This window comes from Mirounga angustirostris, unplaced genomic scaffold, assembly GCF_029215605.1.
Source record: "Mirounga angustirostris isolate CCGP_5_RB_7025 unplaced genomic scaffold, mMirAng1.0.hap1 SCAF_9, whole genome shotgun sequence".
Lineage (NCBI taxonomy): Eukaryota > Metazoa > Chordata > Mammalia > Carnivora > Phocidae > Mirounga > Mirounga angustirostris.
In genome coordinates this window covers 81,406,980-81,430,872 of record NW_026991717.1, presented here as the reverse complement: position 1 = coordinate 81,430,872, position 23,893 = coordinate 81,406,980, and the positions used below count along the sequence as shown (strand labels likewise).

The window sequence follows — 23,893 nt, the reverse complement described above, 5'->3', positions numbered from 1 at the left end:
GGCCTTTGGATTTGTGGTAAGCAAAAAGTTTTTATTCTGCATATGCTTATTATCAATTATGATTTTGGCAGGTTATAAACATTATGTTACATTATTATTATATTACAAACATTTGGTTTAATTCATCCAATGAATGTGGTAATATACAGAACACTTGATTAATCATACACTGAGCACTAAAGAGTAAAGCGTTCAGAAATATTTAAAATTCTGGCGAGGAAATTCCAACAGACAAGCATACAGCTTTCTTACAAAACAAAAAAGAAGTGCCATCATGCTAGACCCCCTTAGCTTATCTGATCAAACTCCTCAAGGTCAAAACTTTAGAAGGGACTGAAGTTTCAAGTGATAGAGAAAAATTACCAGGGCTCCATAAGCTCAAAAAAAGTTGGAACATTTCAATTTAAAAACTGACACATGGCAAAGAAGTTTACACTGATACAGGATAAAAATGTAAAATAAAAACACAAATATTTTCACCTCCCAAGATCTTCAGTAGCCGAAACTATTTGTATCCTGGCCAAATTGCTGAAGACTGTGACTGATAAACCAACCACAAAGAAATAGTGACATTTAATTGTCTCGTTTTTCCCTTTGAGTCATCCAGCACTGAAGGGCATTCAGTAAATATCAATAAATATCAATTTTGCATAGTAGTTCAGAGGCTTTAGAGTCAGACAGCCCTGGATTTAAAACCTAAATCTACCACTCATTATATGTGGCCTTAGACACACAAAACCTAACCTCCATGTGCCTGTTTCCATAGACACATCCTGCAAAATCAAGATCCTAGTACCAATTTCATAGGTTGCTATTAGAATTAAATGAGATACATGTATATACTCACAATGGAATATCATACAATTGTCAAAATAAGTGAATTACAGCCATCCTCAATGACATGAATGAATCTTGGCGTTATAATATTAAATGAATAAGGAAGTCTTAAAAGATAACATGCAGCATGATTACCTTTTAATAAAGTTAAAAACAACTAAAATAAAAAATATTCTTTCCTATCAACGGAAAGCAAGGGCACAAAGAATATTGGGTTCATGATTATCTTAGGAGAGGAGGGGATGGAATAGGGCTGGGAAACCATATGAGGAGGTGAACATTATCATCAAGGTCCTACCTTTTTTGGGGAGGGGTAGAAAAGTCTCTGTATTTATTATATTATTTTAAAAACAGCTAACTACACAAGAGTAGGCTATAAAAGCAGTTAGTTAATGAATAGTGACCCCAAAAACATAAAAACGCCCTAAGAAAAACAGTCTTTGAAAAAAAGAAATAAAATAGCAAAAAGCATGTGATAGTCCCTGGTAGTTTTGAAATGAAAATTCTAGGATTATTTTCAGGCACTAAAATGCACATGGTAAATAATGAATTAGGTGTAGTGGATATTTCCACAGTGGCTAGAAAGTATTAGCAAATGACTAGGACATCTAGGGATTATCTAATGATCTGAAAGTCTAGAGACTTCTCTCTGTCTCTCCTTGTTTCTGTTTCAGAGACTGTTGTATTTGTTTCTAGGATAGCTGAAAATCATGTTGATGACCCTATACAAAGCTTAAGCATAAAGCTAATGTCTTTTGGAAGCATCAGCAAAATTAATGCAGAACTGCTTGTTCTTCCATTTATAACAATAACAAAAGTGGGAGGGGGGTTGCTTTTAAATATCTATGAGATATGGGGGTAGGCAGGTATATAAATAATTGTAATAACAAACTTCCTGTTATTGTTTCCAATTATTATGTAACATTTTGGGGTTTATAATATTAAGAGATTTCTATCCCTTAAATGAACCATTACAAAAAGTAGAAATAATAATTCATGTATGTAAACTCATAACTGTGTGAGATAAATACTATCACTATCCCATTTTATAGATGAAGAAATTGAGGCACCAAGGGATAATACAAGAAACATGACCAAGGTCACACAGCTATCTGGGGCCATTAACTGGTTCACTAAAGCTGTGATATAGATACTATAAAGAAAAAATATATTTCACATCATCCAGCCTACTAATGACCAGGATGCTTTATAAGGTGCATGTTTTGTTCAAATAACACAGCGTTCAAATATCTGAAGACTCCATCTCCCTGCAATGGGGGTGAGGGCAAGACAAGTAGAGATGAAATAAGAAATCTTCTGGATAGGCAGGAAAACCCATTTGCCTTGGGAAGAGGCTTTCATTTAATTTCCAGTTTGGTCTTGTCAATTCAATGGCAGAAGAGGAGGTTTCCAAAACAATCTGTAGGTGTGTGATGCAGGCAGTTTATTGGGAATTATTGTGGTCTTACCTTTGAGGGCTCCTCCTCCTAGGCTGTGCAGGTGAGCAGGTGCTTGTCTGGCAGATGGAAGGTGAACCACATGGGACTAAATTCTCTGACTGACTGCTGGAAGATTGCAGGGCTGCGAGGGGATGGCGGGGCATGGGGTGGGGTGTGAGGGGGATGAATAAAACCTGGTCCTGTAAGGCTTTGCAAAGAAACAGTTGCTTGGTCCTAAAAAGTTCTTTCCTTCTTGGTTTTCCCCTTTCTCCTCTTTGAGACCATTCATGCCAGAAGGTTTCTTGCCACCAAGTTCTTATCTTAGAACCCCAAAGCCTCAGACTGACCTCAGAGCCCAAATAATCACGGCCTTTACAGGAGGATTCAAGTAGTACAGGCGAGCACAGGCAATAAAAGAAAATACTTGGATTCTAAACTGTTTTTGAGTAGATACTGCATAAATCGCGGAAACCAATGGGGTAAATGCTTCTTCTTCATGGACGCACAGTGAACACGCACACAGCTGTGTGGCTAAGGCTGGTATTTTTCTACGATGGAATATGCCTATAACGGAGGAACCTCTTTCTTCCCTCCATAAATAGTTGATTCTCTCATATGTAAAAATTATGTTTCCTTTTGTTAGCATTAATGGTCTTCAATTAAATCACATGCTTTTATCATATCAATTTATGGAAGTATTTTTAGCCACATTATTTATGGAACATTTAGGTCTGCCTTTCAAAGTCCTCAGTAATCTGTAGTGTTTGCTGGTCTGCTTTTAATTTATCAAAGCCCTCCCTCCACAGGCATTGCACAAAACACACAAGCAGCAGTGATTTCCCCTATACAATGTGTATTTGATAGGCTTAATGTTCATCTTTATCCACACACAGACGTTGGCATACAAGAAATGTAGAGGGTGTCTATAAATCCAAGGAAACATTTAAGTGCCCAGTGATACATAGATACATGGGTATCATACTTTATGTACTTGATAAATATTTCGTCCCTACCATAAAGAAAGCTTTTTATCAACTTTGATTGTTTTTTTATTACCTTAAAGTATTGCAGTTGTTTCTCAGCATTCATTGTTCCTTCCTTTTCTTGTCTCAGGCAGGAATTGAAGATGAAAAGCTCTGTATCTCTCAGCCACCCTTTCAGTTCTTTGATCCTGACCTCCAGCTGCCTCACCAGGTTTCCGCTTTCGGGAGAGAGCAGGTCACGTGGACCAGACCCACTGTGTCCTGCCATTGTGTCCTGGATCTTCTGTCCTAGGGTTTTCTAACGCATCCGATGAAAAACAAAAACAAAAACAAACAAACAAAAAACCACCACCAACAAAAAAACAAAAACACAGATTAGCTTCGGTACCAAAAACATTCCACAGTTTGGTTAGTAACAAGAGCCTCCTGGAAGGTGTCCAGCTGCACCTGCCCCCTCACCATGGACATTCAGTTCAGATTAGCTCATTGTTCCATTTAGGATTTTTGAATTCCTGAGCAGCGTGTGTTGTTCTGACTACCACTAGAGGCTTAAGAAGACCTCATTCACTTATAATTTCCTTTAACAGGAAGGAAAAGTTCACCATGGTCACTGATGAAAATTCATTTGAATTCTCATGACAGGAGTTTACAAGAAAATATTCTCTGCGTAACATTTTCAGGAGATAGAAGTCTGAGTTTAATCAATATACTGAAGAGGCCAAGAGTAGATTATACATGGAGAATTAAATTCCTTTTTTTTTTTTTTTGGTTTCATAAAGTACAATTTCCCCAACCGTATGACTGAGGGCCGCTCAGAAGAGGCAGCTTCCTTGGTGCTATTCTTGCATTTTACCTGACTTAGAAATTGTTCAACCCCACGATGCTTCCCACTCTGCATTTCTGGATGCTAGACTTTCTAATATATGTGTCAAATTCAGTCCCAATCCACTATGCCAGAAGCCTTCTTACATTAACCACTATGGCATGAACGTGCAGCTGAGAGGGATTTTTTTTTTTTTTTTTTTTTTTGGTGGAAAACACTCTGGAGAATCAGTAGGAGTTAATCTATAATGATGAATTAAACCTACAGAAATAAGCTTTAAAACACAAATAAAATTAAGTCAACAAACATCCATTTGCTGTGTAGTGTTCTGTAAATAGTATCTTTAGGAGATCCTAACAGAAAAATAGCCTTTCTTGGCAACACCCTTGTATTTTCATGGCGCAAATATTGATAATTTGAAGACCCTCCGTGGAATCCAGATTTAGCTATTGTTTTTATGCTGTAACAAAAGTAGCAGCAGGAGGTGAAATCAATGCCCTTGGAGGGTAGGGTCACAAAAAAGAATTTATTGCCACTTTTTTGTTCTGGAACAGTTTGCAATCATAAATTCTTCATAAACAGAATACTTCAGAGAATGGTCCGTCTTCATAAATATACGACAGAGGACATCAATTTCATTTAATTCACAATTTGTGTCAGCACAGCAGATGCCAATGCCTGCCTTGATAGGGTTGTTTAATATGCAATTGAGACAGAGTAATATGCAGCACAGGGGACAAAATTTCACAGATTAAACTGTACGCACCACTGACATTTCATTTTAATGTATTTCCATCCACACTGTTCACCTTAGATGAAAGTAATATTAAAAACCATATCCCTCTATTTTACTATTGTTAGAAGTTAAAATCCTTGTCTTTAAATTTTGTTCATGCCAATTAAAATGTAATCATGCCAATTAAAGCAGGATGCCTGGTGGTGATGGTGTGGCAGAGGTTCTGTTAAAATCTTCCCTCTACCCTTCTCTCCCCCTAAATCATTACAGAGCTCTGCATATTGTCCTCAAATGGTATTTTTTGTCAAAATGGCAACCCTTTCTCAGGTGTCTGACTCACAACGGATAGCTAACTATTCTGTCTCTTTATTTGGATATTACGTTGATTTAAAATTTTCGTTGAGGAAGCAACATACAACGACATCACACAATTTTCAAAAAAGATGACTATCAGTTACTTATCAAATTAGAAATAGGTATGTTAAACTATAACATAAACTACTGCTCTTTCTATCAAGGACATAAAGTTGCTGATCTCATCTGTTTGGTGAAACAACCCCTTAAAAATGTCTACACGAACCACATTTCTCCTGCAGGAGATCAATGAATTCTGTGGAATTTACTAGGTTCCAATTGAAATCACCATATTATAAAGCGGAGGCCATTAATTACTATTAAAAAGTAATGTTCCAGTAGGCCAGAGGAAAAACTTCCAGTGTTCTAAGTTACTTTGCACAAGGGTAGAGTGTAGTGAATTTAGATGAGAAAGCAAGGATTTAAACTTGCAGTTTTTTAATCACCTAGATTAAGTATGGCAAAACTGAACACTGGCACTCCTCCAAGTCATCTAGGTACACGGAGAGCTTTTTATTCAAAATATTTTTGGAGTATTATTTCTTTAAAATAAAAAAAAAGGCAGGAAATGGAAGGCATGCAAAATTATGCTCCATAACTGACACCACCCATACTTTGCTGTTATAATTAATCATTTAAGTAATTGACAAATTTAGCTTACCCTTGATTTGAAGTGAAGGCAATTTAGGAGAGAAGCTGATGAAAAAATACAGTTTAACCTCTCTCTCTCAGCTGTCTTCCAACAAAAGGACAGCCCTGTCTCCTGCACAGTGCCATCCTGGTCTCTGGTTAACAGAATCTCTATATTGCCTTTTTGCCAGATTCCTGCATCTCAGTCTTTGGCTGAGACCCAGCCCATCATTGCGTGAAATGAATTACATGAAACTTTTTTTTGGGGGGGGGGGCTTTTGTTAAAAGTGAGCTGGAAATTGGGGCACAAAACAAAGGCCGATTTCATTCTGCAATTCAGATTTGGGTCAGATTTGCATTTTTGTTTTGGTGGCTTTAGTGTGACTTGAAAGCTGTAGTGACAACTCCACTTTTCATCTGAAGGGTACAGTAAATAGTTAAACAGTGGATGTCTCTAACATGTACCTTCAGAATAAATTCTATTAACATTCATTCAAGCATGACAGTCAGTGTATATCAGATAGACTGTATTATAGTTGACTTGGTGCATACCCATAATACATGGCATATTTTACTTACTTTTTTATGTATTAAAGAACCAAAATTATTAAAATCTGAGAGGAGACAAGCTCAGAGTAAAAAAAAAAAAAAAACCAACAGAAGAGGAAAAGCAGTGTTTTTCCCTCATAATAGCATAAATAGCTTGTTTGAAATGTAGGTAGTGAATTGAAAGAGAGATACTTGCGCTTCAAATTAGAAATCAGACAGATAGAGTACTTCACTACACAAAAAATGTACACATAACCTACAAACAGTAATAAAAATGCAAATACCCCAAGCAGTTCCCATTTTTCATTAATTGAATCCACTTTTTCAAGGAGATCATTTGGTAGTAAAACGCCACCTTTCTTCAGAGCTTCAACCTTACTAAGCAGCTCCGTCTTTTTCAGGTCCCTGATGGACATTTCCACACTGTATCGCTAAAACGAGAAGAGAGGAGAAGTATCATTAGGGAGACAGGTGTTCTTAGAAAATCTTTGAGCACAGAGTTAGTGATGCTCATGGGTGTTAAAAGTTTTTGTTTCCAATAAAATGTCTGGGGAGGCTAAGCCTAAGGACCTTCAGAAGTTGAGGAATATTGCTGAAATCAGTCCAAATATATATTACTCACACATACATAAACATCCAAGGTATTCCATTTAGTTGACTAAGATTTATGTCATTTTATTTTTTTTTTAAAGATCTGAAGATTTATTTATTTTATTTTTAGAGAGACAGAGAGAGAGAGAGAGAGAGAGCAAGAGGGAGAAAAAGCAAGCAGGGGGAAGGGCAGAGGGAGAGAATCTTTCAAGCAGACTCCCAGGTGAGCGAGGAGCCCAACTCGGGGCTTGATCCCACGACCCATGAGATCACAATGCAAGCTGAAAGAGTCAGATGCTTAACTGACTGAGCCACCCAGGTGTCCCGATTTATGTCATTTTAAAGTAAAGTTTACACACACATTTGATCTTTAATTTAAAATATTCCAAATAGGAAAATACCTGGTCCAGGGAGATTTAATATTATAGTTGATTTCGGTCAATACTTGGCTCCAGAGTGCTGCCCATCTCTCATCTCTGCCCCACAAAGGACTGGTGGTAGAGGGTCATACAAATAAAATGATCCCTAAAGATTGAGTGACCTTCCTCCTTATCCTGTAAGTCTCCTGAATTCTCAGTTAACACTCCCCCCACCCCCATTTTTCTTTTACTTAAAAACTGCATGGGCTTGGGCGCCTGGGTGGCTCAGTTGGTTAAGCATCTGCCTTCGGCTCAGGTCATGATCCCAGGATCCTGGGATCGAGCCCCGCATCGGGCTCCCTGCTCCATGGGAAGCCTGCTTCACCCTCTCCCACTCCCCCTGCCTGTGTTCCCTCTCTCACTGTGTCTCTCCCTGTCAAATAAATAAATGAAATCTTAAAAAAACAAAAAACAAACAAACAAAAAACCCCAAAAAACTGCATGGGCTTGAGAAGAGGTACATATAGAGAAAAAAGAGCAAACCAGTGCTTTGGAAATGTTTACAAATCTATGCTTCTTTATTGATTACCATAAAATGTCCCCGAACATCACAATTGCCTACAGACACTTCTCCCCCCAATATACATTGTATTCTAACGAACTGCCGAGTGAGTCTCTGCTAAAAGATGTTTTGCTAGAGATAATCTAAGTGCCATTTAATATGGCAGTTACTATAGTGATTCTCTTCAAATAACTCTATTTGGATAACTTCATAGTTAGAAAGCCTTATATTACGAACAGCTATAAATGACTCTGGCTATATTTTTAAAATGTACTACACATAAAAACACCTCTGAGTAGAAAACTAGACTCTGGTTAAAATATTACACATATTTTACAACTTTAGCACTTTTCCAAAATATAATGGCAACCCCCCAGTTTCTTCTTTGAGGCGCGTAATTGGGGCCACTGAGGCCCTTGGTAGTGTTGCTCCTTTGCTCTAACTGAGCTAAGACAGCACCTTATCAGATCTAATCAGAAAAGCTTTTGTCTGGGCAAAGCAGCAAATCAGCCAAGTTCAAAACATGCCCAAGCATGTTATTTACCCTGAAAACATGGTATTATCTAAGATTCCAAACTAAAATACAATTGGAAGCAGCTTAAAGGAAAAGAAGGTTTGAGATCCTTATTTTGCGTAATAGATCCTCAGCATTTACGTGCATATGTTTGCATACTTTTAGTTTCAGATTTTAATCTTTCATTTACACTAAACATGCACATCATTTGTATTATGTAAACTCCTCCAAATGTTAGTCATTTGTGGATCACAGAACAAAATGTTTTAAATGAGGTGATTTAAAGCATTTCATAGTATTAATGAATGTTGATCAGGGTGTCGAAGCATCCAAAATTACATGAATATGCATCATGAAAAAAAATCAAGGGTTGTTTTAGAGCTCCTCCAGAATTTGACCTGTGATACGTTGGAGATTCTGATTGCATTTTCCAACGCCAGGCAATTACCAGGACCCTGTCCCTCCAATACTTAAAAAAAACACTGGCCACTCGAGTTTTCTGGACAAAACACTCAACAAGTATTCTAGAAACCTCGATAGTGTTTTATTTATCAGAGTGATGATTGAGGAGAGGCCAATCTGCTTTATGTAATCAGATTCCCATCTAAAGATGATGCTGCTGACAAAGATTTACGTAATTAATTTGGTAAGACTTCTTTGACATAATATTGGGGAAACCAGAATTTCAGGCAGGCAGAAGAATCTTATTCAAATCTTTTGCTCATGCCACGTGCACTGACAGAAGGAGTCCTCCGGCTGTGCCACCTGGGAGCAGCCTCCACCAGTTATCACTGTCACTTATGACAAGCTCATCCCCTCTCTTTACCCCAACTTTTAATGGCTCCCACACAGCAGATCAGTCAAGACAGAGAACAGTTTAGATTTGTCCCATAAAAATGATAGTCTTGTAATAATAAAAAAATATAAAAAGCAATTAATTTAATTTTAGACATAATAAAATAATTTTCCCTATGAAATGTGGCACCAGTAGTCACTGCAACGGCTATTATAAAAGGTTATTACGCTAAAAAAACCTTGTCTTTAGGTATGCTCCCTGTCATGTCACCGTGTAACCTACTGTATAAATAGCTTGATTAAAGATGTGATTGATGGACAGTGCCTTCAAACTATAAAAGCTAAGAGAATCCAGCTAATTGTTAGGTGTGTTGGTATGTGCACAAGAGGTACTTGAATGTCATGTAATTTAAGGCAAAAATATTTATTTTAATTTTTGAGGGACTCTGAAGGTTGAATCTGATGTGATTAGGACCTCAAGTCGTATATGTATGTAGCGATGCCAGAGGGTTGTTTATGTTGAGGCTCAAGGTGTTTTGCTCTTCTCTCCAACATCTTTCCAGAAGCCTTAGATGGGGAGAATCAACCACCAGCTCTATCAGTTCTCAGTCATCCTATCAAGTAGGGCTACTTTGTCCTGTGGTGAGAAGATAATTTAATCTTCATATTCATTTCACCCACAGCAGTAAGTGAGCAGAGGCTGCCCCATTGTGTCCTATAGTCTGGGGATATTATGATAGAGACTACTCTTCAATAGCCCAAAATGAGATTAACAAAGTTAAAGTCAGATGGCTTTTCTTGAGTGCTAAGGTAAATAAGCATCCAGTATTTAATTTCCCCGCAGCACCTGCTGTGGGCCTCTCTGTCTAGTCAAAAATAAAATATACTCTATTGAAAGGGCATATTTACATTATTAAGTGTATTTGCTTGGCCAATTCAATTTTGACTAATGAAGCCTCCTAATAGATACGTGAATGATCTAAATTAAAGACACAGGCCACTCCTATCCTAAATGCCACTCCTGTGTGTACAGAAGGTATGTAAGAACACTTTAAAAACAGAGTTAAAAATAACCACAAACACTAGCTTGCTATTTTAACCAAAAATTAAAGAAGTTTTTAGAAATTCTTATTCAGTGCTTACTTTTTAAAAACACAAGTGCTGAAATTGAATTATAAAACAAAGCCAGTAAAAACAGGGATTTCTGAAGTAAATATAACTAGAAATGTATAAAGACTTGATTGAGATAACTTTTTTGACAGTTATGCTAAAGGCTCTTTTCCCTCCTAAAATCTTTTTTTTTTTTTTTGTTAAAAATCACACCAAAAATTCTGCCCAAATGGAGACTGGAACAATGCCTTGAAACAGTGTTAATTGTCACCATGGAAACCAGAAGAATAAGCCATTTTGAAACTGGTATAGAAGGCACACATTGAGCAACTCAAGCATTTTTCTGCCTCCCTCAATGTTAAAGAACAAGATGCCTTGTCACTGTGAGGTCAGAGAAAGAAAGCATCATGAAAGGGTTGTAGATGCTCACTGTCTAGTAAATAAAAAAAATAGAAAATAAACTACATACAGCTAATGCTATAAGACTCTACCCAGTGAATCTTTTTGAAATAGAAAGATCATCAAAAGATGACCAGGATGGGGGGATGGATTCCACCTAAGCAAAACTTCAGGGCTATATTATGTGAACCTTGCCCCCAAAGCTCCCTGGGAATTCTGCTGTTGTAATAAAACTTCAGAAGAGGAAAGAAAAAAGGCAGCATGATGGAATTCAAAATAATGCTCTAAAAGCACACAGAGAGATTAAGACATCCATTGTAAGACTTTTGTATGGTGCTTCTGTTGGTTATGCTGAAAAGAGACCAGACATTGCTGAGCAGAGAGTGAAGTTTGGGCTACGAGAAACACAAGATTTAAACCAAACAATTTCCTTGATTATTAGAAAGGGCTGTCCAATTCTGTGTCTTCAGGGTTGGAGTATTTACATCTTATGCCATATTTTAACTGGGCTTTACGTGACTTTCTATTAGGAAGAGTTAAAGCAAGGAAAAGATCTAGTTATTAGAATAACAAGTGTGAGTATCTCTCCCAGTGCAAAGTAATACCGCAAACACCTGGCTAGCCCGCATAATCCCCCTTTCTAGAAAACTCACAACAGAAAGATAGAGAAAATACAGCAAGGGAAAAAAAAAATGTATTTTAGCCTATTTACAAGAAAGCATTATGCTAGAAATACACCCAAACACCAAACTACTGGAAAACTATACATGAAAATACGCATTTTTGCACAAAACTGCAGTGATGTGTCTGTCTGTGACTCCCGTATTGTGCTCCCTGGCTAGTGTTTGCCCTCCTCGGGCGAGGCTTCATGGTGGCCCCTCAGCAAGTCCATGCCTAATGCCATTCAGTGGTGAACAAAGAGTCTTTTTATATGAAAGTCCAGGGTCCACGGCTCAGCTGTACATGCCCCCGAGTGCAGGAATCTGCTAGAGGCCAGCGCCATCTCTACAGAAGCTCTTACGCCGCCCCCCATTCCAGGACACCAGTGTCTAGCCTCTCACAACACGCGGGATGCTTCACATGGAGCCAATATCACCAACACTTCAGGAAGATGCGCAAGATGGAAGAAGGCTCACGCCCAAGACAAATAATAGTCGTTATTTCTTACAAACTCTTTGTATTTTGCCATTAGCAATTTATGGCGAATAATTGCACAGAGAAATTATAAAGACTCCTACAATTGTCCTTGTAAATTAATAATAGGCTTTCTTGATTGGGATAAATTTGCTGCTGAGCCTTTGGAAAAATTAAAAAGTGCAATGTCATTTAAAATTGCCAGAACTCGCACAGCAAATTACATCTGAGGTTAAGAATTGAGTTTTACCCCCTCTTCTAGCTTATTCCATTTGCATGATCTGGAAATCACATTACATTGGCCATGTATTGTTAATTGGACATAGATTGCATTATCTTTAATATAAATCAAACTACAAATATTAAAATGAATTGCAAATTCCCTAATAGAAGATCATAAAACAATCTTTTTTAAAGTATCTCCCATTAATAATTTAATTCCAATTATATCACTCAGAAAACCTAAGTAGGAAACCTGGCAACTTATTTCTCCAATCATTTCTTTTACATAACAAATACCTAAGCCTTTGAAAATAATACCCAGGGCAGAATTCACTGTTATAGAAGAAAAATAAAAACACCAAGAACTGAAAACTTTTCATTCTGATTTCATGTAAAATACTGCATAGGAATACCAAGCCTGCCTGTCTCATCCCTTCCCTACCCACATCAAGGGTGAGAAAGAAGTCTCCACAGAAAAGATTTAACTAAGTTCCAGAACTATTGTAATCTTACTCTCTAAAATTATAAAATTGATTATTAGGCTTCTATTTATTTTTTAAAAGGTTCTCTAGCCCCTTAGATTTCCCTATAAATCTGCTATCTTTCTGAAGCCTTTGCATGGCCTTTAATGAGTTTATATTAAATATTTAATACTGTTTAGGGCATATCCACTACTACCCAAAACAGTTATATTCCCAGCAGTCCCACTGTTTCAGGCAGAGGACTTGATTGATCCTCCTAGCCTGAATTGAGTAGAATGAAAAGAAGCAGTTGGAAAATAGCAGCAATCATTTAATGCAGATGACCTCTGACAGCCTCGCAGCTCTTCTATCTGAACAGAAATTTGCATGGGGTCTCTGTGCAGAGGAACAATGTAACCTAAATGGTAGACAATCTTTATTCTAATGAAGTGGGTGTCAAGGTCAATGTAAAACTGCAATGATAAATGGTGCACCACTAGGCAAGAGAAGTTGCATGGGCATTGTAGTGCTTTCACATTAATTGAAGACTGAAATGCACTGCGTGAAAAGCACAAGCCTCTCTTTTCACCATAATGTGTTAATGCGCCAATGCCGAAATGATTTCTTCAAGATGTTTGCCTGTTGACACGTATCTTATTGCAAAAATAATGCAAATGTGGAATTATGGCAAAAAATGGACTTTTTTAGAATTTAGCTTTTTCCTGGAACAGAATTACAAAAACCTAAATAAAATGTCCCCGAACAACATCCTGACACCTAATGTAATTCCTTTGATCCCCTTTTCTTTTCTTTTTCTATTTAGACCTGTCTTTAATTAGTTTCAACCAGGCAACCTTTATGGACCCCTTCGCTGGGTACTTTTATACTGAGCTAACCGTAAAAGAGGACCGAGGAGAGGAGAATCATTCAAATATTATTTTTTCTTCTCACTTCTAAGTTTTCTGCTTAGTCTGCAGTTAAGATCTTCAGGTATTGTTTGTCCTGAATGAGAATGTATGAAAAGCCTATGGTTTGTAAAAGAAAATAACTATTTTCTAGTGTGAGAAACTAGAAAACTATAATCTGGCCGTTTGACATTGCCAAAATGACTATACAGCAATAATTACACCATTTCTTCAGTTGATCTAGCAATTTTGTGGCAGCCAATTTTTTCTGTTATATAAAAATAAGGACTGTAAGCTGCTTTAAAAAAATCCTGATCTACTTAAGCCTGTCGAGGGGACATTGTTTGCTAATACACTCATTAGCAACCAAGCATTTTAACTTCATCAATTAAACAGGAAATGGAGTTGCACCATTAGTTTCACAATTTGCTAAAATACTGATAAGAGCATATTACGAACCATTTGAGAAACATTTCCAGGCTCAACCCATAATATGTCATAAACTCGATGCATTTTTATGGTTGACATTTTTTTTTTTTTTCTGATTCCGGTAGATGTAGCCACCTTTCTAACACTAAGCTTCCTGCTACAAATAGATTTTAACAATGGAATTACAGTTATACTCATCAGGAACGGTCTGCGGGTCTTTCAGTCTGTAGTCTTGGTGACTAGGAGGCTATTAGTATGATATACTAGAAAATAAATGATATTGCTGGTTTGCAATTCTGATGGAAAACAAAGTGTTTCAAATAGAACTTAAAATTCCTTAAATGGTAATTCAGAGGGAAAAAAAAATCTCAATATGAAGGAGGATAGTGAAAAAGAAAAAAAAGTTACTGATGAAACTGTTTAAAAAACTGTACAGCTTCATCTGTGTGTGATTTGTCAGGTCTGAAGCTTTGACGTGCCCAAGGGGCAGACCCCAGCGGGGAGTAGGCTGCCGAGCTAAATAGCTGTGAAAGAAGTCTTAATGTAGGATGGAATTCAAACTAACCTTGACATGACCTCGGGAAAAATATGCAAAAAGTAAAATGAATGCACTCTGCAAGATACATCCTAATTTTGTGGTGGAGCTGGTTAGTTTTACAAACATGAGACCTTAAAAGAAAAATAGAAAGCTAGTAAAAGGGGCAAACTTTGGAATTCAGGCAAAAAACGTAAGCAAGCATGATGTGTTACTGTGAAGGCATGTGAACCATTTGGAAAGAATCCAAATAAAAACCCACACCGAACAATATTGTTGTCAGCCTGTCTATTCAGGAAAATTGTTTTTTTTTTTTTTTTTTTTAGGTTGAATATAAATGACACAAAGCCAAGATTACATCACTGCATTACAAAGTCTGTTGTGGTTTTTAGCTGAACAAGCCCCATGGATCTATTGGTTTAGGACAGTAATTCAGTAAGGAGGTTTTAATGTGTTATTTTTCCTCCAGTGACAATAAAAAATAGAGGAATTTAAGGAAAAAATTTCGTGGGTGCTCTCTAGTCTATCTCTTACTTTTGATCTGTATTTGATAAGCCAGGCTCACATTTTAGTTGATGCACTGAGTCTTGATTTGACTTTATTATAAATTTTGCCTGTTTTGAAATGATCGGCTTAGGAGGAAGGCATTTGTTCTAGGTCCCTGGCCAAGAACTGGCTAACTCACTGGATATATGGAAATTTTAATTGACTGTCAACTTGTGTAGAAATTCAATCCTAATACCTTCTCAATGCAATTTTGTAGCAATACCAGTTATTTACTACACTATTAACCAGATTTTAAACATAATTAAATTGCTGAGAACATACACACAAAATCTAATGACTTAAATCTCTACAGCAAGGATGTGAATTCCTAGATCAGGTATATTAGATTTTCATAAGCATAAAGTGAGCAGAAGGATGCAATCATTTAGAAGCACAGAAGTACAAGGAGTTTTCCTGAGAACCTGTTGAACAACATATGTAAAGATCACGGTTTCATGGATATGTTATACCACAGGGCTCTTTTTTGGTCTAGTTGTACTCGATATTTTTATTAATGATACATAAAAATAAAATATGTATATGGCATGTTGATTGGATTGCCGGGTTATACTAATCTCAATGATCAATAAAGAATAATAAGTATTTTAGTTCAGAGATCAGGAATTCAAATACATACAAGGTGGCCGTATACTCACAAACTGGCTCTCTGGGGGAAAAAGAAAAAAAAGAAAGCCCCGATTTATAGTGTTCGCCGATTTCCCTGGTGTAAATACTCCAACCATGGCAGATTCCAAACTACCAAAGGTTGCTACTGCTGGCAAAATTCCTGAGTACTGAATAACCAATTCTTCTGAGCCAGGACTAGCCAGCTCCAGTACCCTACTGCCTGGCGGCTAATGGAAAGAAGGTGAGTCGTGCACAGGTAAGTCATCCTTTTTCACGCTAACTGTTGCTAGTGTCTTGGAAAAAGAGAACTGTTTTCTCTACTAAAAGAAAAACAATGCAAAAATGTGAGGATTACTAACATTCAATCCCAGTGAAGGGGGAAAAGGGAGAAGTAGTGTGGATTGTGGAGGGTAGGAGAACACAAGTTCCATCTACAAGGAGCAACCACTACTCAGCTCTGCCCACTGTTCTCTGTTGAGAATATGGCTTCAATACAGCTTCTATATGAACAGGGATACATGTTTAAGAGAAGCCAGAAATACATATTTTCAGGTGAAATCTCCTAATTTTTATATGTTGAATTAAAACTTTTTTTTAACACTGTACAGGCCAAACTATGTCTCTGAGTTGGATCTGATTCATAGGCAACTGCTTCACAATGTGTATTTATGATGATACTATTCTCCAAAGGGAACACAACATGCTAGCAGAGTAGATTAATCTAAATAGGAGATATGATATATGTCAAGCCTGAGATAATAATTTCCCACCAATTAAAAAAATAAAAATACAAAAACTGCATCAACAACAGAAGTAAGTAGGCTTCAACTGTCTTTAGGTTCAATGAGTCAACAGACAGTGGAAGGTAAATATAAAAAACGAAATACGATTTGGGGCTGGATTGAGACAAACACAGGGTTATAAATAAGAAAAGCAACAGATCAGTTTGATTGTGACTTACTAAGCCCAAACCTGCAGTCCTGGTTCTGGTTGGGTTCCATTTTCCAAGCGGGGCTTCGACAATGTCTAAAATGTCCAAAGGAAAGAACTCAAGGAAGGCAGAATATTCAACACTTCCCCAAGGAGCAAGCTGTTGAAGGAGCTGAAGATATTCAGCCAAGGGTAAGTAAGAGTTGAAGATGAGAGAAGAGAGGGAAGGACATGTTAGCAGACTTGGAAAATTGGAGGACTTTCAATAGAAAATATTAATTTCTTTCATCTGGTCTCAGAGGTCAGGCAATGGGATCAAAGGCTGAAGAACGAGTAGGAGTGGAGCTTGGGCGACAGGGAGCTCCCACTTACCACAGGTATTCAGGTAGAGACCAGAAGTGTACGTGGTTGGGAGGTTTTATGAGATAATGAGGCCCTGAATGAGGACTGGCCTAGAAAATAAAGTTTAAAGTTCCTCTCTGTTTTAGAAAGTTGAGCTTCTTTGGGCTCACATCGCCAAATCAGCCATAACAATCATATTATTCTGTGTATAGGAGGAATGCCAAGACCAAAACACACCACGTCAAGGAGAAGCCACCACTTACTGGAACAAGACTCACATAGAAGATTCTCATGTAGAGAAACCTAGGAGAACCACAAGGGAGCAGAGATACAACCACATAAAATGTAAGCTATACAATCAGAGTTCAAGATAGGACTCTGAAAATGAGAAGAAAAGGCAACATTAAATAAAAATCCTCAAATCATCTTCAATCTGTACTACTTTAGGAAAGTATTTCATTGAATTTGAGATATTAAATGAAACCTTTTGGGTCCTTTATTTTGGTAAATATTTTATGGGAAACCTCTATAGAATTTATGCAGTTAAGTCCATATTTCAACAAGGTCTTTCCGGCAGATTTGTTTTATAGACATAAACTTCACAAATGGCACTCTCAAAAAATTTCTTCGATCAATACAGAACTTTCTCTAACAGATTGAAGAAATGTGTTATAACCTTGCTGCCAGCAGTGTGGGCATAATGGCAATTTCTCCTCCATGCTATGAAACTCCATGGTTGTGCTATATTATGTTGAAAATCTGCACATCTCAATGGGTTTTCTGTGCATTCCAATGCACTTCAGTGACGATGTGGATCGTTGCCATAATACATCATGACTGTTCTAATTACGGTTTCATTATGATGCACCATATCAGGGCTGTCGTAATGTCATGTCAGCACATAGTAAGAATAGTTATGCAATTATGTAATATCCGTTAGAGTACGTAGTGTAGGATGGAAAAAAGACACGAGGAGCAGCAATTAATGTAATGGAAACTCAGTTTTCTCCTTTAAAAAAGTTTCCAATTTAGAAGTATTATTTCTTTTGCTTTCCATCCTCTGATCTAAACAGATGCCTTGAAACACATCTATTTTTGTTTCATTGGGTACTACTTTATAATCTAATGGATTTTTTTTTAAATAAAGCAAAATAAGACGAGAAAAAGGAAATTCCTGACTTTAGCTGTTCTCCACATGTCACAGAAGAGTGAGATTTACCTACTATATACTACAAGAAATCCAGTAAAAATTTGAGTGTAGTTAATTAAAGCCCACTGAAGGTTTACTATTATGCAAACTTCAAACACAGTGTCACATTCTTCTATCTTCCTTGATCTCTTGTGTAGACATAGAACTTATTTTACCCCTTAAAACTTGACCAGCTATATCTTAAATAAACTATGATCATGAAGTGAGACAAAGCATTGATATCCATATTTACTTCCCTAAATTATGACCATAAATATACATTTGCCTTTAGCCTAGCTGCCAAAATATGCCCAAATATGTATAAAAACAGAAATCTTATTATCTATCTTATATTTGAAGAATAAACCCAAGGATGAGGGCTATTCCTTTTTTGGCCCATCATGGAGTACCTTGAATATTTGAGGTCTTCAGTAAGCACTGAATCAATGAATACTTTTTCAAACTAAGCCTAAGCGATACATGAATTGCTGTTTGTTGTTTTAATATACAACCATGGGAGAATTTATATACCAAAGCTTACCCCATATCTCTATAGCAGAATTATAGGCTTGTTCAGTGCAAGTATTTATAATAGAAATGCTGATGAAGCCCAAACCATGGACGTATACAGTTGTGCAGCAACAGCCATTTCAAATATAGATATATTTTTAGCATTAGGAGGCACCAAGTTTGTTTAAATCTGGACTTTTTTTTTTTTTTTTTACAATTGCAAGTAATGTTAATAGCACACTGTAAATGTTAAGGCTAAGTGTGCAATGTCAAAATAGATTGAATCTCTCTGAAAATTGGAAATTCAGGCTTTTCAAACGTAATCCAGATGTTTGGCTTTTATTCAGATTTCAAGAAAGAGGGAACTAATATGATATAAAATTCATACATGCATATTTCATTAGTGCCTTTTGTATCGCTGAATTAAACATTCTGAAACGTGCTTTTCCCAAATCACAGAGTTTTAAACCAAAGCAGTTGCCAAGATGTTACGCACCTCAAAAATAATGCCAAATTAATTTCATAAGGAAGAGACGATATATTTCTCATGTTAATGCTGTTGATAGTGTTTCTTCAAAGAGAATATCTTGCTTTCTCTTTGAGGATGACAAGAAAAAATGAGAGGTAGAACACTGTAGCCATTGTAGTTTATCAAAAAGATACTGCTGCAGTACACTGTGACTTCAGAAATCTATGAGAATCAGTGGCCTAAATGAAGGCTGAGAGCACAACCCCCTCCCGCATAATGTCATTATCAAAAGCTATCTTTTCAAGTTTAGGGCACATGGGCATTCCTCAGGGACTGTGGCCACCAGCACTGAGAAACTCACCATGATTATCCAGAACTCACCATGTTTTAGGTTTTAAGACAGAGCCAATCAAAGCATTTCCAGAGTTGTCCAAAACACAATGGAAATGCCATCATACCATTATATATTCACATCAAGATTTTTTTCCTTTGTAGTGTATTTTTGACTTTTTAAAGGGTTTTTACATCTATAATCTTAATAGAGCCAAAATGCCATGGAGTTTTTCTTGGTGAATGCCCAAATCCCTGAACTGTAAAATATTTGATGCCTTAGGCCACTTTTTGAGGGTACTCTGGTACCTTCACATCAGATAGGGATGAATGTAGTTTCAGAATTAGATTATAAGTTCCTACATGGAGTGTATATGGTCAGGGATCATGTGCTGTTCAATCTTTATCCATAGTTAACTCTTAGCATTATGGGTTAGATGCAGAAGTTGGAAAATACTTATTCATTTGAATTTCTCCCAGATAAAAGACCAAGTGAGCCTATATCAGCGGTTGAAATATATGTCCAGTATAGTATTAGTACACAGAAATGAGTGGCATGTGATTGCCTCCATTTATCTTTGAACTTCATGCTCAGTGAAAAACTATTTGATCAGAACCCCCAACACAAAAATATCACTCTCAATTTTTAGACAGAAACTGTGAACAAAGTTAATTGTTTCCCATGGCCAGGAATGGTTAACCTAAGAAAAGCTTCTATAAAATGTATCAAAGAAAAAGAAGACAGAAACCTTTTAAATATTTAAGGACACCTTTTAGGAATTCAGGGTTTTCTCAGAGCAATGATATTTGACCAGGATGCAAGAGGTGGGTCTAATTTCCAGTTCCAACACCAATCTGCTATAGATTTAAAAACCTTTCTGTTCTAGCCTCTTTTTCTTTGGTTTCTTTGGGGATACATGTCCATATTTACTAGAAAGAGATCTTAAGAAAATAAATTTTAGAGATTTCAGGCTTTAAGCTCTGTTGCTCCAGCATCAGAAAGTTTGACTGTCATTTCAACGGATCGTTTTCTTTTTTGTTCTCCTATGGCAAGCCCATGGGGAAAGTTAGTAATATCACTTCTGTCTTACAGATTGGAAATTGATACATAGAAGCTAAGTGACTTGCCCAAGGTCAGTAAGATATCACTAAAACCCAGAAAGAGAACTTTCAGGAGGGATTTCAGTTTAGTTTGCTAGGTCATGCTGTCATTTTTGGAAATGCATCTTTAGATATCAGTCCAGAATTCTGAGAAAACTGGTAGGCCCCGGGAGTATAATGTAAATAAATAAGGTCAAGAATATCATTCAAACTGACTTTGGAGTGGTCAAAACACACTTGAGAACCCCATCCTTGGAGCATCTATGGCCAGATTCATTTTGGTGTTAAGTTCATCCTCCAAACCTCCACAGATTTTTTTAGTAGCTTGAAGTTGAGGCTAAAAGGGCAGACAGGCTCTCACTGACAGTCATACCTGTTGTTCAGAAGAATGATGGCTCACAGTTTAAAGAAGCTCTAGGTTACAGATGAAAATTTATTAGCATAAACTAAGACTATAAAGAGCAAATGCTGGTTATGATAAGTGCTTTTGAGCATTTTTCCAGCTATGTAAGGGAGTCTGCCATAAACATTCAAGGACGTTTATTAGAATAGCTCCATCAAAGAGAAACACAGTGTGTGTGTGTGTGTGTGTGTGTGTGTGTGTGTGTGTTTGTCCCATCACAAGAGTGATAAAAGTCAGAAAGAGGAAGGAGGAAAGATTTAGAGAACAAAATGAAGGAAATACACAGATGGAGGGAGAGAAAGTAATAAGAAAATAGGGGAAGTTACAAAAGTTTCACCAGATAGGGGCAACAATAACTAGTCCACAGAGAATAAATCTAAAAACTACATAAAACTAGAGAATATTGCAGAAGAGGAAGGAAATCACAGCTAGAGAGAAGGTTTTCAGTGACTGGTTCCCCTGAAATAATTGGATGAAGGAATATGATACCGATGACCTAAAAATTAGCATAAGGGCGCAAAAATTCAGTAAGTGGAGATTGAAACAAAAAAGCCCAGAAGTACCAGGATGTGGCCATTTAGTGCAGCTTATAGCCATAACAACAGATAATTGCTCAAGAAGAAATAGGTGCAAAACCTGTGATTTTGAGGATTTTCTCTAAGCACATCAATAGGGAGCCCCTTCACTGGGCACCACTTTCTCTGTGGCTGTTCCTTCTGCCTTTGCTCTATTGGTGGCTTGCTCTATTGAGGGAAGTTATTTCATATTTTCGTGGTCATCCCATCTGTAAAACAGGGACAATGATATCCTCACCACTTACCCACCACAGACGTTTTAAGAAATAAACAGATCTTGTTTGTGTGAAATTTCAGATCTCTACGTAAAATGTGCCATTTTAAAACAAAGTCTTCGATTTTAATACATATGACTTGTAATAAGATAATGTGGTCTGTGGCCCATTTGCAAGTTAAGACCTTGTATTTCCCATTCCTTTTTATTATCTGTCTTAGAAATAATGTATTGGAACTACTGTCCACATTAGAGAATAAAATAGGTCACAATGGGGAGCAGTCATTGAAAAGGTAAACAATATTTATATATAACACATATCACGTATACATATTTATATATAATACATACATATTAACTATGTATATATAGTCCTCATCTTTTAGAAAATATATCAATAAGGTGTTACTATTTTTCTCTCCCCTTAATAAAGGGAGGAGGGAACATGCTGGTATTACCTAGTAATACTACTTCTCAAAACCTACACACACATAACCATTTGATCACTGGGTTCTATAAACATGGTGACAGAAGGACCCATGCCAAGCATTTTAATTTGTGAGTCAATGAGATTCAAGGAGTTTGGCAAAAATAAATAAATAAATGAAAATAAAATATATGCCTGGAATCAGATTGCCCATTGTTAAACTTTGCTTGCATTGCTTACTAGCTGTGCACGTCCCTGTGCCTTAGTTGCTCATCTGGCGATAATACTAATACTTCTTTCACAAGGTTGCTGTGAGGATTGGATGCGCTAATATATGCAAAGATCCTAGAACAACTCCTGTTACATAATAAGCACTAGATACAAGTGTTTGTTCAAACTTGATCCAAATGTTGCCTGCTAAGAAAATATGACCTTTGGCATAACTTTTCTCATCTCTTTTATGCCATTAGTATGCATATTTATGTATATAATTTCCCTTCACTACATGAAACACTGAATCGAGAATTCAATGTTCAATGGACAACAATCTTGCCTTTTGTTGACTTTCATTGAACACATGGATGAAAGCCATTAGGAGGTGCTGCTGATTTGCTCCTCTTCTCCAATGTATCTTCCTGATTTGGATAAAGTCCTAGTCATGGGTCAAACTAACTCCTAGATCTGAGGGCATCCCCCCACACACACACAATGTTGTATTCTTCTGCAATGTATCTACCTCTGTATCTTCATTCCACTTATTTAAATTCTATGCAGCGATGTCCAGTTCAAATATCATTTCTTCTTATGAAGACATTCTAAGAAGACCAGCACTTATTTTTTTTTTTTTGGTACCATACATATTTGCTATCTTTGCTATTATTTCATGTTTTTTGGTTTTGCTTTTCCAAATGGGTTATAAATTACTGAAGGAAAATGATAATCTTCCTTTTATTTTGCTTTTCAGAGCATACAGTAATCCCTAACAGATGCTTATTGCCACATCTTTACGGTCACTAATAACAGCATCATTTCTTCTCACTTTTCCTGACTTTTAAAGGTAAGATTATTAGACTGTTAATTCCTAATATGTATTAGACATGAACATGAGACATGTGAACATATATTGAAAAATATATATGGTAGGAAATGTTTGTGCTTAGGCAAACAGAAAGCAATGCAAATTTCATAAATTATTAGTTGAGCTTGATACTAATTAGTGCAGTTTGTAAAGTGGGAAAAAACTTGTAATCAATTTTTCCCCAAGCAAGTATGAATCTGCCTTTAACCAGATAGCTCTCCAGAGAAGTAGCCCCAGTAGGGAATTTGGAATTAGAGAGATTGCCTGTCACTAGGTCTCCCAGGGTAACTCTGAATTCAAACGTGAGCCTGTTCTTTACCAAAATGCCCTAGGGACAATTCTGGTCCTTTCCTCATAGACAGCTAAATGCCTTTAGCAGTATTTGCCATGACATCCAATGTGACATTTCAAATACAAACCAGTGATGTGCATATCGCAACTCAAGCAGAAGGTAAGAACAGGTTGTTTGTACCATATAGAATGACCCGTTTTCAATGGAAATATAAGTGAATATATCTGTCCTATGCTGCAAAGAAATCTGAAGAGGATTTGATCATTCTGCCCAAAGAAAAAGGTAGGAAAATTAAAATGTGTAGAAAATAAGACGTCAAAGAGAAAGCTAAACTTCCATGACAGATTTAGCAAGACACTGTTCAGAATCCAACTGAAGTTATCTACTACTGAATAAAAGTAAAATGTAAAGGAAAGGGTCTAAGAAGGCTCATAAAATTTGCATTTACGACTACCACCTGAAATGAACTAAAAATAATGTGGCATTTAGAAAC

General features: G+C 36.8%; 1 protein-coding gene across 3 annotated transcripts in view; it reads right to left on the bottom strand.

The window, feature by feature from the left end:
* AKAP6 (A-kinase anchoring protein 6) overlaps nt 1–23,893 on the bottom strand; it is a 500,780-nt gene that overhangs the window by 77,413 nt on the left and 399,474 nt on the right. For all 3 annotated transcript variants that reach the window (XM_064570936.1, XM_064570937.1, XM_064570938.1), the window contains 2 exons: nt 6,636–6,782; nt 3,333–3,557 (listed from right to left, as the gene is read on the bottom strand). In XM_064570936.1, coding sequence (XP_064427006.1) covers nt 3,333–3,557; nt 6,636–6,782 — 372 coding nt within the window. The remainder of the gene's footprint in view (nt 1–3,332; nt 3,558–6,635; nt 6,783–23,893) is intronic.